Genomic DNA, 19,609 nt, shown 5'->3' on the forward strand with positions numbered 1-19,609 from the left:
CCAAATCAATGTTTTTGTTCCTCTGCTTCATCTAATCTACAGTTTATTACTTCCAGTGTATTATTTATTTCAGATATTGCATTCTTTATTTCTGACTGGTCTTTTTTCATGGTGTCAAGTATTCTTATAATCATTACTCTAAACTCTCTGTCTAATAAATTGCTTCCTTCCATTTTACCTAGTTCTTCTTCCAGAGAATTCTCTCGTTCTTTCGTATGGGGTCTGTTTCTTTGTCTTCCCATTTTGGCTGCTGCTTTATATTTTCTGCCTTAGTTGTGAAACCAATCAATGCTATAGCTTTTTAAGCTGCAGTCAGCAGCCAGGTTCAAGCACTACAAGGTGGGTGACAGAGTTAATTCCTGTGGGTGAGGCTTTTGCTTTCCCTTAGGCCGATGCCACTTGGAGAGGAGTGTTCTGCCTAAGCAAGGTGGCTTGTGCAGTATGGAGAATGACTCACAGGGATCCTGGTGTCTGTCCCGTCAGTCCTCTCCCCAGATCCACCAATCCCTGACTCTCCTCAAGCATTTCTAGTCCAATATGCCCTCCCTCTGCCTGAACTCAGGGTAAGTGGCTACAAACAATAGTTTGTGCATCAGCTCTTTTTAAGAGGCTCTCTGCATCTTTAGCTGTCTCTCCCCGGCAGACAGAAATCCTGCTGCTTTTCATCTGGGCTCCTTTCTGGCTCTAGTGGGGTAGGCTGGGGAGCCAAGGTTGGGGTTTAGACACCACACTTCTTGGGGGGAATCCACAGCTACAGAAATATCCCTGCAGCACTTCAGCTGCCACCCATGAGAGCCAGCCCTCTCATGCCTCCTCCACATTCTCTACCAGTCTCATTGTGCTGAAGGGGTTTCTTTTGTCTGTCTGTAGGTACAATGCTTCTCTCTAGCTAGTATTCAGTTGGTTATTCAGGATGCTTTCTCTACAATTTGTTGTTTTCTTTTGAAAAGAAAAATTAAAATTAAAATTGTAATCAAATAAACAGAATAAAAATAAAAAATAAAATAAAAAATAAAATAAATAATTAAAAAAATAAAAAATAAAATAAAATACCTTTTCACAGATCACTACTCAGCAATATTCCTTTCCTGGCCTGTCACCTGTTTTTATAAACAAAGGTTTATTGGAACACAGTCATGTCCATTCATTTATATAGTTTGTTTGGCTTTTTTCATGCTACAGTGTCAAAGGTGGGGAAATGTGATTATCTGCCCTACCAAGTCTAAACTATTTATTATCTGATCCTTTAAAGAAAAAGTTTGTCAAACCTGACCTTAGTAGACTACTAAATAATCTTCTAACTATTCTCCATACTGTAGCTTGAATAAAAGTTTTAAGAACATAAATCCAATCATTCTTTTTCAGAGAGAAACCCAACCCCTTAAGGTAACTCCTCTAAATTTTCCAACTCCCTACGCTGCCACTATCCAATTCAACCTTTATGTGCCAGTTAATTCTACTTTAATCTCTTCAAACTCACCTAGCTCAACTCTTTGGTCTTTCAGAATATACTATGACCCCCAACTGGTATAACACCCTACAGTGTTATACCAGCTAACCCCAGGTCACTGCTCAGGTTCTCCATGTTAATGTTATTTTCTCCAGAGAGCCATTCCTGACCCCTTGAGCTAGGATTATGTGGTTCTGAATTTCCTCTGTCACTGACATTATTAAACTCTAATGCATAGTTCATTTTTAGAGCAAATCAAGAGCCATACAGGGCAGAGATAGGGTCTGTGATATAAACTATGACACTCCTGCAGCCAGTGGAGACTAGTATGTACAAGGCATTCATACATTTTTGTTGAAATAAATTTATCCTTTGCATCATAATTCTGAGAATCCAAAGAACTTCCTCAGTGATTCACCAGACATAACCAGGTAGATTTAACCAATGAAGATAAATAAGTCATGCATAACCATGACAGAATAAATTGATACCAAAACCTGAAAACCTAGGAACCCACAGAAAGACAGTATCTAAGTACACCCTGGACTTTTTAGTATACCAGCAGAGAAAACCTTGATCTTTAGAACTTATCATTCTAGATCATATTTAATGAAAATAACAAAAATAAGGAAAGTAAAATGGGTGTTCTCCCATTACCTGCTCTTCCCTCTCCTTTTCTTTGGTTTTACTTCTGTAGACTCTAGCAGAGGTGGCATCCTGGGATGGAATGGCTGAGACCTGATGCAGCGGCATGCTCATCACAGCCTCCTGTCTCCTTATTGTCTTTACAGAAAAGAGTGTCCAGTGGGAGAGTCATTTTGGGCCATGGATTTAAAGCTAAGAGAGAGAGAAGACAAGATACAACTTAGCTAAAACACTTTTCACATTTCCAACAGTGAAGTTAGGGTTTTATATTTAAATAAGTTACAATGCCTGACAAACACTTGGTCTTCAAAAATGATGGAAAATGAATGAATGTGAGGGAAATTATAACATTTTTCTCATGTGATAAAATGGAAGCACCTAAAAGAGGCTGGTGGATCAGGTACATGTAAAAGATAATCAGTTGTTAATTTTAAATTGACTAGTTGGATTTTAAACATAGCAGTGTTATCCTTTGGTGTAAGAATATTTTAATAGAAATACTTTTTTCTGAGTAAGTACTCATCCTGATATAAGCAGTGATCTCTCCTTAAAACTGCTGCCCTTGAGTCCATATAATGGTAGCATTAAAGGTTAAGAAGTCTAAAGTAAATTTAAGATACCTATGACCTATGCATAATCTTCTAAAAGGTTAGACTCTCTAGACCAGTTGTTAGCAAAATTTTCCTGTAAAGGACCAGATATGATGCTAAATATTTTAGGCATCGTGGGTCAGATTTGTTACAACTACTCACTTCTGCTGTTGTAGCATGAAAGAAGTCATGGCAAGTATATAAATGAATGTGAATGGTTATGTTCCAATGAAACTTTACTTACAAAAGCAAATGGTAAACTAGATTTGATCCATGGGCTTGCGGTTTGTTAACATCTGCTCTAAAGAATTTTTCAGGGAAGATGAACATCGTCATTGACATTTCTGAGACCATGAAATGGCTGCCCTTAGTCAAAATAACCGTGTCTGAATCTGCTATATTCAATGATCCTAGGCACTCCAGCTTCTTTTTCCAGTTTTCTCCTACATTCCTCCAAAGTGCCTAGTAATTAGAATGTATGTTTCCTCTCTTTCTTCCCCAGCCCCCACTGAGATGTATCAAACTCTCAGATGTATCAAACAAAACCAATTAAATTATCCAAATCATCCATAAGGTTTAATGTAGTCATATTTCATGCTGTTAAAATTTTAACAAAGAATATAAATCTTAAACCCCCCCCAAAATGAATCTCTAATTTGGGGATTTTCATTTGTTAACCAGTGTACCAGGGATGGGATGGTAGGCAAGGAGGGTTAAACAGGGCCTGACAACTCTAAGGTCACATCTGATGGGCAGCTATTTCTTCCACCTCTCCCAAAACTCTGCTCTGCACCAAAGGTAAGGTGTTTGTGAGGCTGGTCCCACTTCTGACAGTGTTACTAACCCAGATGAAGAGCAAAAGGACTCATAAAATGAATTTCCTTCACAAAACTCTGATCAACGAGCAACAGCAATGCATAAGAAACTGAGAGGGATCAACACATATGAGAAAATGAGCTAAAAGAATATACTGTTTTAGCCCTGGCTGGGTAGCTGACTTGGTTATAGCATCATCCTAATATGCCTAGGTTGAGAGTTCAATCCCCGGTCAGGGCACATACAAGTTATCAACCAATGAATGCATATATAAGTGGAACAACAAATTAATGTTTTTTTCTTTTTCTTCACACCTTCCTCCCTCTAAAAATCAATAAATAAAAATTAAAATAAAGAGTATTCTGTTTTTAAAAATCTAGATTTATAATTGGTAGGTGACCTCTGATAACCAAAAAACAGGAAAATAAAGTAGGTGGTATTACTGTCTAGATGTCATAATAAATAAATAAAATTTTAGTGTTTAGATATTATACATCACCTACTATATTTCAAGCCTTTGATGAAGGGGGCACAAGATGGCACACCATACACAAATGGTCTGAATATTTGTGTTGACATACACAACATAAGAGGCATGTACTTACTGCTGAGTTCTTAACCCTCTGGGAGATTGCAATAGTCAGTGGTGAGCAATTTTGTATCACTAATGCATTAAAGGTCTCTCTCACAGATGACAAACTCCATGTGCCTTCTTGGAATACTTAGTCAAACTAACCATGCCTAGATCCCCACTACATATTATACCAATACCTGCCTCTGGTGTTTACTGCATAATCATCATTACTGTATCACTGCTGCAAGACCATGATAAACCTGAGGAGAACTGTTTGCCAGAGAAACACAAATGTGGAAAGACCTTTAATTTTCTGCAAATTAATTTTCTGCAGATTTGAAAGACCTCCCTCCTTACAGCTCCAAGTAACAGACCTGAAAGCTTGCCTAAATGAACCCCTCTCCTATGCCAGGCATATTTAATATAAAAATAACTTTTAAATCCAAACTAAAGAGGGATCCAAGATGGTTGTAGAGAAGGTGGATGCTACACACACTCCTCTTGAGAAACTGGCTTTACAGCTAAATTGTAGAAAATTAACCTGAATGACCAACTGAAGGACAACTGAACAGGGGTATTCTATCCAAGGATTTATAGGAGAAGCTACATAGAGACTGGTAAGAAGGGTGGAGACACAAAGAGAGCTAGTCCCTGCTCCCAGGTGTGGCAGCTGAGCAGCGAGAAGGACATCTCAGCTGCGAAAGTCCTCCTGAGGAGCATGGGGTCTCAATCCATTTTGGGATCCACAAACCAGAGCACCAGGGCCAGAAAGAAAAGCCTGCATAGCCTCCGGCAGTAAAAATCAGTGGGGACTCTGCTGGGAACAGGAAGGAGTCTGCTAGAACCCCAGGTGCTCTCCTAAAGGGCCAATGCACAGGAGCTCACTCTTGGGTGCTCACTCAGGGCTCTGGTAGATGAAAAGTGATGCAAGGCATACAGAAGACATAAAGAGAAGATCTGGGTGGCCAGGCTCCAGAGAGAGATTTGCAGGGTCAGCTACTGAGGTCCCTGCCCTGAGTCCCTATCCTACAGGGTCAGGCACTCCTATTCTTACAGCACCAGCTGGTGGCAGTGCACTAACATGGTCCTCTGAACACTGGAGACGCCACCATGCCAAGGTCAAGTCCAGTAGAAAGGACTGCTGGCTGCACCCAACAGAAACTTTAGGTGTGCTTATTTTCTAGAAAAACTATTGGTTTGTCCACAAAGTCCACTCTGGGTTTGTTTGTTTTTTTCCAAAAAATAAAAGACACATTCTTTTCATTTTCACTAATAACTTTATTGATTTGGATATTTTGAGTATGTCGGCTATCTTCTGCTATTGGCTTTTAGTGGGTAGAGGCCAGGGGTGCTGCTAAACATCTTCCAATGTACAAGACAGCCCCACAGAAAAGAATTATTTGGCCAAAATGTAAATACTACCAAGAGACTTCGCAAACCACATACAAGTCACAGCACCTTCTCTATACACTGTACAAATCCTTTTGAGTTTCAGATGCATTTTTACCATTTTTGAAATAGTAAAGTATAATACACCAAAAATATTGCACATTTTCTTCCATCTTCAATATTAAGATGGCTATACAAAAATTCACCAATTTTGATACTTTCTTTTAAATGTATGCTGATATTAGAGCTGTCAGAATACAATCTAACAAAATAGTTTCAAATGAAATTAAAGACAAGCACTACTAGAGCCATTGTATGGAAAAAAAAAAACTAAACTAACTTTTTGGCCAACCCAATATAAACAGACTCTCAAGATAGTCATTGAACTGTGTGGCTTTGGAAGGGGGGCCAACCTTCCCTCACTCTTGGAGGTTTGATAGGTGCAACCTCCAATGGAAGATTCCCTTGTCAGGTTGTCTCTGGCAGTGTAGTTAGAGATAAGGACAGGTGTGAAGCCTACTCTTCTCCAATGGGCCTACACCACCCCCGATGGAAGGCTGCCTTGATCTTTTCCCCCAAGTCCCAGTGGCCCAGTCCTGCTGGGCTCAGTTCCATGGGGGTAAGGAGGAATACCTCAGAGCTGGGAACTGCATGATCTCCTCAGACCCTCCCATCAATGTTTCTAATGGTGTAGCTGCAAAGCTAGGTGGAGATGAGCAGTTCCCTCTCCTCCCAAGGGCTCTCACCAGCCCCACTGAAGGGCTGCCTTGATCTGTTTCAAGACAAAGTTCCAGCATAGAAAAGGGAGCACAGCTCAGAGCTAACACCTTCAGACTGTGGCTCCAGCAAAATCTCTGATGGCATGGCTGTGGAGCTAGTAGGAAATGTAAAACTTGCTCCCGTCATATGGGCCCATGCCACCCCCAACAAAACACTGCCTTTGAAATGTTTTTGTAATGGCTGCTGGCCCCATCCTGCTGAGCGCTCAGTTATGCAGAGGAGAAGGGAACAACCCTCAGAAAGAAGACCTTTGGACATGTATCCCTCAAAAGCTCCAGTCTAGGGCACAAGCTGGCATGGCTACAGAGCTGAAGGGAGAAGTGTATCTCGCCCCCTCCAGTGGCTCAGCTGGTGCCACCAACAAGAAAAGGCTGTCTTAATCTGTTTCCTACATCCTGGTGGACCCATCCAACCAAGCTTGCTCCTGCAGTAGGGACGGTTGGCTGCACCCAACCTGAACCTGTGGTACACTCCTCCTGGGAGAGCTAGAGTTGGAGACTAGTAGAAAATGAATAGTATGGCTCTGGAATAGGGGCCACATGTGTGCCTGACCACACTGCCCCCAAGTATGGGACAAACTAGTACTGTCCTCCCAACCTGGTCACCCAGTCCTACAGAGCTTGAGCCGTATGGAAGGGTCAGTGGGGCATGATTAGCTTTGGGCCCACTCTGCAGCCTTTCTTCATAAGACTCTGAAAGAAGTACAGGCAACCTGAGGAAAAACCAAAGTACCCAACAGGTGAGCACCAACTCAGAAAGCCTTGGACTTTTATTGATCTGCCCCCAGCTCAGAACTTCAGGAAGGTGATCCTGATACACAGCCAAACTCCTCCCATACACACCCTGGGCCAGTAGACACAGCTACAAACAGGGAATAGCATGGTACTTCCAGATATCCCAAGGCTGGTTACATACAACATTTGACATTGACCTATAGCACAGCCCTGGCCAAGAAGACCTAGGGCCAACATAAACAGTGATGGGCTTCAAACCACACCAGAACCCGACCCAACTAGCCGCAAAAATTGCACAGCCAAAGAGGGACTCTGGTAGACATCAGACCCTGCAGAGAACAATGCTGCCTCAGGGGACAGCCCCTGAACAGCAAATCATATATGATGAACAAGGTCTATCCTTATAGTTGGCCAGCCTGAGTGTTAACTCTGCCCATGAATGGACCAACAGCATTCACGACTCAACTACAACAGGAGAGGACACATAACTCACACAAGAATCATTTCTAAGCACCTCACTTAGGTGATCTAGAAGACTGCACTGCTGAGACCAACAAAGCACTTACACAAGAAAGCCCTCATAACAAATTTGGGAGTTGTAGCAGATCAACCTAACAGAGACAAACACAAAATGGCAGACGAAATAAGGATAAAAAGAAATGTAACCAAAATAACAAGTGAAATCCCTAGAAAAATAATTAAGTTAAATGAAAGCAACCAAAATACTAGAGGTAGAGATATAAACCGTAATTATAAGGATGCTCAAGGACCTTAGGGGAAGAATGTATAATCTCTGTGAGAACTTAAACAAAGAGATGGCAAGCATTAAAAAAGGATATAAAACCATAAAAAAACAGAAATGAAGAAAAAATAACTGAAATAGAGACTTCTGGCTAACATGTAGCATAGGTAGATACACCTTGCCTCCTAGCACAAACAAAAGAAGGACAACAAATTTAAAAACAAAAAATAACCAGAACTGCCAGAAAATTGAACAGTATGGAAGCTCCACAACCAAGGAGTTAAAGAAGAAACATTCATCCAGACCCAGTAGGAGGGGCAGAGATGGGCAGCCAGGGTGGTGAGGACTCATGGCAATATGGTAGTTGTAGGACCACGGTGAGCGAGGCAACAGCTGGTGGACCATGCAACAAGGCAGAAGTTGGCAGATCAATTGGTCCCATACTTGTGAGCAGATAAACCAGGAGGAACAACTGGGGAGCAAAACAGACCACACAACCCAGAGATCCAGAGCAGGGAAACAAAGCTTCAAAATTGCTCACTATAAAAATCTATGGGGGTTGAGGCTGCAGGAGAAACTCCCGCCCTCACAGGAGAGATTATAGGAGAGAACCATGGGGTCCTAGAATGTATACAAATCCACTCACTGGAAATCAGTACCAGAAGGGTCCAATTTGCTTGTGGGTAGCAGGTGAAGTGACTGAAGGCCAGCAAGAGCCAAGCAAGCAGCATTGTTCCTTCTAGGATACCTCCTCCCCAATATAGCACCACAACACAACAACATGGCTTGTCCTGCCCTGGTGAATACCTAAGGCTCCACCCCTTACTATGTAACATGCCTGCCAAGAAAAAATATATACTCCAAATGAAAGAACAGATCAAAGCTCCAGGAAAAATATAACTAAGCAATGAAGAGATAGCCACCCAATCATATGTAGACATCAAAACACTGATAATCAGGATGCTCACAGAAATGGTTTTCAGTATGGCCACAAACAGACAAAAAAGTAAAGGCTATGAAAAGTGAAATAAAGGAAAATGTACAGGGAATCAGCAGTGTCAGGAAGGAAACCAGGACTCACATCAACAGTTTGAAGTAGAAGGAAGAAATAAACATTCAACCAGGGCAAATTGAAGAAACAAGAATTCAACAAAATGAGGAGAGGCTTAGGAACCTTCAGGACAACTTTAAACGCCCCAACATTCAAATCATAGGGGTGCCAGAAGCAAAAGAGGAGGAGGAAGATATTGAAAACTTATTTGAAAATATAATGAAGGAGAACTTCCCCAATCTGGCAAAGGAAATAGATTTCCAGAAGTCCAGGAAGCTCAGAGAGTCCCAAAGAAGTTGGACTCAAGGAAGCACACATCAAGGCACAACATAATTACATTACCCAAGATGAGACATAAGGAAAGAATCTTAAAAGAGGCAAGAGAAAAGGAGACAGTTACCTACAAAGGAGTTCCCATAACACTATCAGCTGATTTCTCAAAAGAAACCTTACAGGCAAGAAAGAGCTGGCAAGAAGTATTCAAAGTCATGAAAGGCAAGTTACCTGCAAGATTACTCTATACAGCAAACCTTTCATTTAGAATGGAAGGGCAGATAAAGTGCTTCCCAGATAAGGTCAAGTTAAAGGAGTTCATGATCACCAACTTCTTATTACATGAATTGTTAAAGGGACGTATGTAAGATAAAGAAGATGAACAAAAATACAAACAGTAAAATGACAACAAACTCACACCTATCAACAACCAAAATTAAAATAATAAAAACAAAAACGAACTAAGCAAACACCTAGAAGAGGAATAGATTCATAAACAGAGAGATTACATGGGGGATTATCAGCTGGGAGAGAAAGGGGGAGAATAGTGGAAAAGGTATAAGGGAATAAGAACTATAAATGGTAGGTACTAAATGGGGAGGGGAGGGGTTAAGAATAGTATGGGAAATGGAGAAGCCAAAGGACTTGTATGTATGACCCATGGAATGAACTAAGATGGGAGAATGATGGTAGGAGGGGTGGGTACAGGGCAGAAGGGAATAAAGGGGAGAAAAAAATGGGACAACTGTAGGACCATAACCAATAAAATATATTTTAAAAACTAAATGAAATAAAGAATACACTAAAAAAAAACAGCAGGTTATATGAAGCAGAGGATCAAATGAGTGATTTAGAGGACAAGAGAGCAGTAAGCCCTGAAGCAGAGTATCAAAATAAAAACAGAATCTTAACAAATGAGGGAATCTAAGGAGTTCTGGGAAAACAACAAGCGTCACAACATACACATAATAAAGGTTCTAAAAGAAGAAGAGTCATCAAGATATAGTGAGCCTGTTTGAAAAAATAACAGCTGAAACTTCCCTAAACCGGTGAAGAAAGAAAACACAAGTTCAGGAAGCATGGAGCACTAATAAATATGAACCCAAAGGGCCCCCACCAAGCCACATCATATTAAAATGCCAAAGGTTAAAGATAAAGAATCTTAAAGGCAGCAAGAGAAAAACAATTACTTAAAAGGAGCTCCCAAAAGGTTCTCTGCTGCTTTGTCAAAAGAAACACTTTAGACAAGAAGGCATAGGCATGAAATATTCAAAATGATCAAAAGCAAGGACCTACAAACAAGACTGCTCTATTCAGCAAAGGTTTCATTTAAAATTCAAGGCAAAACAGGAAGACCCTACAGCTGGAAGTTCATCTACCACTCATTCATGTGGCAGAGGAGTAACAGGAAGCCACACTAACCTCCTCCCAGGACCAATCTGGAATTACACCTAAATTGTGGAGAAATTACCCAGAACAAACAACTGAACAATAGTGAGAGAGAACCCTTATAACTTCAGAGAGACACAAGAAGCAGCTTCAGCACTAATTGACTGTACCCTCACACCAGAAATACAATACGTGATGGGTGGAATGATCCTCAGTCAACCAGGTGGAGGGAAGGTCCCACCAAAGAAAGACCCAACAACAATCAAACCCCAATGAAATTCAGAGAGCCAAAATAAACAGAATCCCAAGAGCATCAAGTTCAGGAGACTAAAGAGACTACACAATTAAATCTCACAGGTCTCCTACTATAAAAGTACAAACCACAAAGTCAGGGAGTCAGAACAGATCAATTTAAGAAGCAGAGGCTAACAAGAAGAGTCTCACAAAAAATGGGAACAAAAAGAAACCCCAAATGAAAGGAAAGGAAGAATCCTCAAAGAGAATGCTAAATGAAATAAAGGCAAGTCAATTATCAGATATTGAGTTTAAAATAATAGTTATAAGGAAGCTCAATGGAAGTTCACTGAGAATTACCAAAATTATAGGGGATATAGCATAAACTATATCAACATCAAAAAGAAAAGAGAAATTACCAACAAGTGCCAAGAGGAAATGGAGAATGCAATTTCTGAATTAAAGAACACAATAAAAGGAATGAAAAGCAAGCTGGATGAAGCAGAAGATCCAATCAACCAGGTGGAGGACAAGATAGAAAAAAAATTCCCAGAAAGAGCAAGAAAAGGAAAAAAGACTCAAAAAGAATGAAGAGGAGTTACGGGAACTGTAGGACAACATTAAATGTAATAATATCCATATAATAGGGATACCAGAAGGAGAAGGAGAAGAGCAAGGTATAGAAAACCTGTTTGAAAAAGTAATGATGGGAAACTTTCCTAATTTGATGAGAGTAAAAGTCACACAAGCCCAGGAATCACAAAGGGTCCCAATCAAGAGGAACCCAAAGAGGCCCATTCAAAGACACATCATAGTTAAAATGGCAAAATTCTAAGACACAGAGAGAATCTTAAAGGCAACATGGGACAAACAAGAAGTAACATACAAAGGAGCCCTGACAAGGCTATCAGCTGACTTGTCAACAGAAACACTACAAGTCAGAAGGGAATGGCAAGAAATAATCCAAGTAATGAAAAGCAAGGGCCTGCAAACAAGACTACTCTATCCATCAAGGATCTCAATTAAAATAAAAGGCGAAATAAAGAGTTTTCCAGGCAAAAGAAGGCTGAAAGAATGTGTATCCCCCAAACCAGCACTGTATGACATCCCAAAGGGACTGCATTAAGAAAAGAAACAAAAAGAGTGATAGAAGAACACAGGTCTGAAGGGAGTGCAATGACAATAAGTACCTATTAATAATAACCTTAAATGTAAATGGATTAAATGACCCAGATGTATGCTGCCTACAACAGACCCACCTCACAACAAAAGACCTACACAGACTGAAAGGGAAGGTTAGGAAAAAAAAATATTCTAAGCAAATAGACAGGAAAAAAATGGCCAGGGTAGCATAACTCAAAAAATAATATTCTTCAAAACAAAGGTCATAAAAACACACACAGAAGGACACTTCGTAATACTCAAGGGAAGAATCCACCAAGAGGACATAAACATTATAAACATATATGCACCAAACATAGGAGAACCCAAATATGTAACGAAAATCTATGAAGACCTCAAGAAAAATATTGACAGCAATACATATACTAAGGGATCTTAACACTGCACTGTCAAAAAGGGATCGATCTTCCAAACAATATATCAAATATGGTATTGCAGACTGATCAATGTCCTAGACGAAATGGACTTACCCTATGTATAGAGAACTTTTCATTCCAAAGAAGCAAAATTCACGTTCTTTTCAAATGCACATGGAACATTCTCAGAGATCGACCACATGATAGGACACAAAACAAGCCACTAGAAATTCAAGAAAACTGAAATCATATCAGGCATCTTCTCAGACCACAAAGGCCTGAAACTAGAAACCAACCACAAGAAAAAAACTCAAAAACACACAAATTCATGGAGATTGATAGCATGCTATTAAACAGTTTATGGGTTAAGGATGAGATCAAGGAAGGAATCAAAAAGTGTCTGGAATCAGATGAAAATGAATTCACAACAGTCCAAAACTAAAGGATACAGTGAAGGCAATCCTGAGAGGGATGTTCATAGCAATATAGGCCTACATAAAGAGAAAGAAACTTTCAAATAAACAACCTAATCCTACATCTACAAGAACTGGGGCAACAACAACAAACAAGGCCCAGAGTGAGTAGAAGGAGGGAATAACCAAGATCAGAGCAGAATTAAACAACACAGAGACTAAAAGAACAATCCTAAGGATCAATAAATCCAGGAGCTGGTTCTTTGTAAAGATAAACAAAATCGACAGGCCTTTAAGTAGATACATCAAGAAAAAGAGAGAAACCAAATTTAAAAAATCAGAAATGAAAGGGGACAGATTACAACTCATACCACAGACACACAAAGAATTTTAAGAAATTACTATGAATACACTATATGCCAAGAAATCTGACAACCTGGGTGAACTGCACAAATTTCTAGAAAAATTTGATCTTCTAAAGCTGAATGAAGAAGCAGCAGAATGTCTGAACACATCACAACAACTGATGAAATCGAAGCAGTAATCAAAAAACTCCCAGCAGCCCTGGCTGGTACGGCTCAGTGGGTTAAGTGCTGATCTGCAAACCAGGGGGTCGCTGGTTCAATTCCCAGTTATAGCACATGCCTGGGTTGTGGGCCAAGTCCCCAGTAGAGGACACATGAGAGGCAACCACACACTGATGTTTCTCTCCCTCCTTTCCCCTCTCTATAAATAACAAATAAAAATCTTAAAAAAAAAAAAAAGCTCCCAGCACACAAAAGACCTTGATGGGACAGTATCACAGGACAACTTTACAAAACATTTAAGGAACAACTAAGCCCTATTCTTCACAGACAATTCTAAAAAACCCAAGAAGAGGGAAGACTCCCAAGCTCTTTCTATTTACTCAGCATCATCTTAATTCCAGAACCAGATAAAGACACAGCAAAGAAAAAAAAACTACAGGCCAGTATCACTGATGAACACAGACACTAAAATCCTCAACAAAATATTGGCAGGCTGCATCCAGCAATACATTAAAAAGATCCTACCCCACGATCAAGTGGGATTCATCCCAGGGATGCAACAAGGATGGTACAATATTTGCAAGTCAAAAAACATAATACATCACATAAACAAAAGAGAAGACAAATATCACAAAATCATATCACAGATGCGGAAAAAGCATTCGATAAAGTACGGCACCCATTTATGATAAAAGCACTCAGCAAAGAGAGAGTAGAAGCATACCTCAACATAATAAAGGCCATATGAGAGAGACGTACAGCCAACATCATATTCAATGGGGGTAAAACTAAAAACTTTCCTACTAAGATCAGGAATAACACAAGGATTTCCACTTTCACCACTTCTATTCAACATAGTACTGGAAGTCCTAATCACAGCAATCAGACAAGAAAAAGAAATGAAAGGCATCCCAATTGGAAAGGAGGAAGCAGAAGTGTCACTATTTGCAGATGATATGAGAGTGTACATGGAAAGTCCTACAAACCTTACCAAAACACTATTCGACCTAATAAGTGAATTTGGCAAAGCAGCAGGATACAAAGTCAATATACAGAAATCAAAGGCATTTTTTTACACCAACAATGAAATATGAGAAAAAGAAGTCAGGAAAAATTCCCATTTGCCAGAGCAACAAGAAAAATAAAGAAACTAGAGATGAATCTAACCAAGGAGGTAAAAGACCTGTACTCAGAAAACTACACAACACTGAAGAATTAAGGAAGACATAAATAAATGAAAGCATGTATTGTGTTTGTGGACTGGAAGAATTAACATCATCAAAATGGCCATACTTCCCAAAGCAATTTATAGGCAAAATACAATCCCTATTAAAATACCAATGACATACTTCACAGACATAGAACAAATATTTCAAATTTATATGGAACCATAAACAACTCCAAACAGCTGCAGTAATTTTGAGAAAGAACAAAGTAGAAGGGATCACAATACCCAATATCAAACTATAACACAAGGCCTCTGTAATCAGAACAGCCTGGTACTGGCATAAAAACAGACACACACATCAATGGAACAGAAGAGAGCCCAGAGATAAATCCAAGTCTCTACAGTCAATTAATATTCAACAAAGGGGACAGAAGCATAAAATGGAGTAAAAACAGCCTCTTCAACAAATAGTGTTGGGAGATTTGGAGAGCTAAATGCAAAAAAATGAATCTCAACTACCAGCTTACACCATACAGAAAAATAAACCCAAGATGGATAAAAGAATTAAGTATAAGTCGCAGTCGTGAATCATAAAAGTCCTAGAAAAGGTCATAAGAAGGAAAATCTCAGATATCCCACACAGCAATATTTTCACCAATATATCCCCTAGAGCAAGTGACATAAAGGAAAGTATAAACAAATGGCACTTTGTCAAAATAAAAAGCTTCTGCACAGCTAAAAAAAAAAACAACAGTATTAAAGTGAAAAGAGAACCACTGTATGGGAAAACATATTCACCAATATACCTCGGACAAGGGTTTGATCTCAAAAATATATAAAGAACACACCACTCCACTACAGGAAGACAAACCACCCAATTAAAAAATGGGCAAAGGACCTGAACAAACACTTCTCCAAGGAGGACATACAGAGGGCCCACAGACATATGAAAGGATGCTCTGCATCACTAGCCATCAGAGAGATGCAAATTAAAACCACAGGGAGATACTTTTAACACTGGTAAGAATGGCCAACATAAACAAATCAACAAACAACAAATGCTGGCGAGGTTGTAGAGAAAAGGGAACTCTAGTATACTGTTGGGAATGCGGACTAGTGCAGCCACTGTGGGACACAGTGTGGAATTTCCTCAGAAAACTAAAAATGGAACTGCCTTTTTACCTGGCCACTCCACTTCCAGGAGTATACCCTAAAGAATCCTGAAACACCAATTCAAAGAATCTATGCACCCCAATGTTCACAGCAGCAGAATCACAATAGCCAAGCCCTGGAAGCAACCTAAATGCCCATCGGTAAATGAGTAGATTAAAAAACTATGGTACATTTACATGATGAAATACTACACAGCAGAAAAAAAGAAGGAGCTCCTATCCTTCGCAACAGCATGGATGGTAATGGAGAGCATTATGCTAAGTGAAATAAGCCATGCAGTTAAAGACAAATGCCATATGATCTCACCTATAAGTGGGACTTAGTCAACAAAGCAAACAAGTAATCAAAATATAACTAGAGACATTGAAATAAAGAACAAACTGATAATAAACGGTGGGGAGGTGGGAGGAGGTAATGCGTAGAAAAGGGGTAAGGGTTATCAGGAACATGTATAAAGGACACATGGACAAAGCCAAAGAGGGTTAGGATCAACGGTTGGAGGTGGGTATAGGTTTGGTGGGCATAGGTTTGGTGGGCATGACTGGTGGAGTGAAAATGGAGACAACCGTACTTGACAAACAATTTAAAAAAGTAAAATAAGATAAAATTGAAGGCAAAAGAGTGAGCTTCCTATTCAAAAACACAACCAAAAAAAAAAAAAAAAGCCCACTAAGGGAGTTCATTACCACAGAACCAGTGTTGCAATTAATGCTAGAAGGCCTCATTTCAAAAAAAAAAAAGAAAGAAAGAAAGGAAGGAAGGAAGGAAGGAAGGAAGGAAGGAAGGAAGAAAAAAGAAAAAAAGAGAAAAGAAAAGAAAGAAAAGAAAAGAAAAGAAAAGAAAAGAAAAGAAAAGAAAAGAAAAGAAAAGAAAAGAAAAGAAAAGAAAAATATTTGGGAGAGAAACATAAGTATAAAAAATTAAATGGTGATATCCCTGGCTGGTGTGGCTCATTGGATTGAGTGCCAACCTGAAAACCAAAGGGTCACAGGTTTGATTCCCAGTCAGGATACATGCCTGACTTGTGGGACAAGTCCCCTGTAGCAGGCGCAAGAGAGGCAAGCACACATTGATGCAACTCTCCTTCTCTCTCCCTCCCTTCCCCTTTCTCTAAATACAAAAACAAATAAAATCTGTTTTTAAAAGACTGATACGGTAACAAGTGGTATCAATAACCTTAAATGTAAATGGATTAAATGCTCCAATCAAAAGACATACGGTAGCAAAATGGATAGAAAACATGACCCATACATATACAGTCTACAAGACACCCATCTCAGAAATAAAGAAACACAGACTGAAAATGAAGTGATGGAAAAAGTATTCAATGCAAATAGACCCCCCCCCCCCAAAAAGCATGCTGGTATAGCAATACTTATACACACAAAAATGGTCTTCAAAACAAACACCATAACAAGGGAGAAAAAAAGGTCATTACATAATACTAAACGATCCATCAAACAAAAGGATATAACCCTTGTAAACATATATGCACACAAAAATAGGAGCACCTAAATATATAAAGAAAATCCTGGTAAACATTAAGGGAAAGATCAACTGCAGCACAGTCGTAGTAAGGGATTCTAATACCCCACAGACTACAATGGACAGTTCTTCAAGACAAAAAAAATCAAGGCAACAGCAACCTTAAATGACACACTGGAGTGGATAATATACATTTTTTTCAATTGCACATCCAACATTCACAAAGATAGACCGCATGCTATGAATCAAAATAAATTTGAACAAATTCAAAAAGGCTGAAATCATATCAAGCAATGATGTGAAACTACAAATTCACTGCAATAAAAAAACTAAAATACATTCAAACATATGGAGGCTAAATAGCATGTTATTAAACAATAAATGGGTTAACAATGAGAACAAGGAAGAAATCAAAAATTACCTGGCAAAAAAATGAAAATAAATATACAACAATCCCAAAGTCTATGGGACACAGTGAAAGCAACAAAAATCTCAAATAAACTATCTAGCCCTACATCTAAAAAAACTAGCAAAAGAAAGCAAAGCCCAGAGTAGGTAATAAGAAAATAGTAAAGATCAAAGCGGAAACAAATGTCATGGAGACAAAAAATACAAAGAGAATCAATGAAACCAAGAGGTGGTTATTTGAAAAGATGCACAAGATTGACAGACCTTTAACCAGAATCATCAAGAAAAAAAAAAGAGGACCCAAATTAAAAAATCAGAAATGGAAGAGGCAAAGTAACAACTGACACAAAAGAATACAAAGAATTTTAAGAAAATACTACGAACACTTATATGCCAACAAATTGGACAACCTGGGTGAAATGGGTAAATTCTTATAAACATTCAATCTTCCAAAACTGAATCACAAAGAATCAGAAAACCAGAATAGACCTATTACAACTGATGAAAATAAAGAAATAATCAAAAACATCCCAGCAAACAAACACCTTGGATTGAATAGCTTTGCAGGCACATTTTACCAAACATTCAAAGCAGAACTAACAACTATCCTATTCCAAAAATTCAAGAGGAGTGAAGATGTCTAAGCTCTCTTTATGAGGCAAGCATTATCCTTATTCCAAAACCAGACAAAGACACTACAAAGAGAGAAAACTACAGGTCAATATCCCTGATGAACATAGATGCTAAAGCCCTCTACAAAATATTAGCAAACAGGATCCAGCAAAATATTCAAAAGATCATACACCATAATCAATTGGGATTTATTCTGGGGATATCAGATTGATAAATCAATAAATGTGATACATCATATAAACAAAATAATAGATGAAATCACATGAAATTATCAATAGATGCAGAAAAGGCATTTGATAAAATCCAGTACCAATTTATGATAAAAACTCCCAGCAAAGTGGGAATAGAGGGAACACACCTAAACATAATAAAGGCCACATATGACAAACCCACGGCCAACATCATCCTCAATGGGCCAAAACTAAAAGCATTTCCCTTAAGATTAGGAACAAGACATGGATGTCCACTTTCACAACTCTATTCAATATAGTACTGGAAGCACCAGCCACAGCAATCATATATAGGATCAAAAGGCACATAAACTGCAAGTAATAGTATAAAAATGTATTTATTGAAAATGGAAACAATAAAACTGGGGTAGCAATACAAAACAGACTTTAAAACAAATTGTATATAATGAGAGACAAAGAAGGACTCCCCCACTTTTAGATAAAACCCAAAACATTAAATTGAAAAGACATGTACATTCACATGTTCATTGCAGCATTATTTACAATAGCCAAGATGTGGAAGCAACCTAAGCGTCTATCAATAGATGAATGGATAAAGAAGTTGTGTTGCAACCATTCAAGGTCAGACAGGTTCACTCTGGATTCAGGCAGATGGAAGAAAATTTGCAGAGCCATCAGGATGTCTGACATGCCTTTTATTCAAGGGTGGAGCAATCCACATACACTATGCTGCAAGCCGTGTGTCCCTGCATGTCCCTGCATGTCCCTGCATGTTGTCAGCCACGTGTTGCGTCAGCAGGGAGTCCCAACTCCCTCATATACTACACGCACACAGAATAGGCAGGGTACCAAGATACTATACAACAGAACTTCATTCTACGCATGAGGGCCCACTCGAGGTTATGAGAACAGTTTATCTGACCCAGTCTCAAGGATATGGGAACACTGCTTATCTAAGTTACCCAGATACCTGGGTGAGGGAGTCAGACTGACTCCATTTCCCTACAGAAGTGTTGCATATAAACAACAAAATATGACTCAACCATAAAAAAAAATGAAATCTTACCATCTGCAACAACAGACCTAGAGGGTATGGTGCTGAATGAAATAAGTCGGACAGAGAAAGACAAATGCCAGGTGATTTCACTAATATGTGGAATCTGAAAAACAAAATAAACGAACAAGCAGAACAAAAACATACTCATAGATAAAAAGAACATTTTGATAGATGCCAGATGGGAGTAGAGTAGAGGGGATGGGTGGAAAATCTGAAGGAATTAAGAAGTACAAATTGGTAGATACAAAACAGTCATGGGAATGTAAAGTACAGCATAGGGAATATAGTTAATAATACTGTAATAACTATGTATAGTGTCATGGGTACTAGATTTATCAGGGTAATCATT

At 39.0% G+C, this 19,609-nt stretch overlaps 1 protein-coding gene across 6 annotated transcripts in view; it reads right to left on the reverse strand.

Moving 5' to 3' along the window:
• The window catches only part of MARCHF8 (membrane associated ring-CH-type finger 8), a 175,643-nt gene that overhangs the window by 104,760 nt on the left and 51,274 nt on the right, over nt 1–19,609 (reverse strand). For 4 of the 6 annotated variants that reach the window (XM_036026690.1, XM_036026691.1, XM_036026688.1 and 1 more), the window contains exon 2: nt 2,108–2,287. In XM_036026690.1, coding sequence (XP_035882583.1) covers nt 2,108–2,209 — 102 coding nt within the window. In that variant the 5' untranslated portion in view covers nt 2,210–2,287. Of the gene's footprint in view, nt 1–2,107; nt 2,288–19,269; nt 19,273–19,609 lie in introns of those variants that run through there. The other 2 variants (XM_036026687.1, XM_036026689.1) reach the window with 2 other exon arrangements.

Source organism: Phyllostomus discolor, chromosome 5 (assembly GCF_004126475.2).
Source record: "Phyllostomus discolor isolate MPI-MPIP mPhyDis1 chromosome 5, mPhyDis1.pri.v3, whole genome shotgun sequence".
Lineage (NCBI taxonomy): Eukaryota > Metazoa > Chordata > Mammalia > Chiroptera > Phyllostomidae > Phyllostomus > Phyllostomus discolor.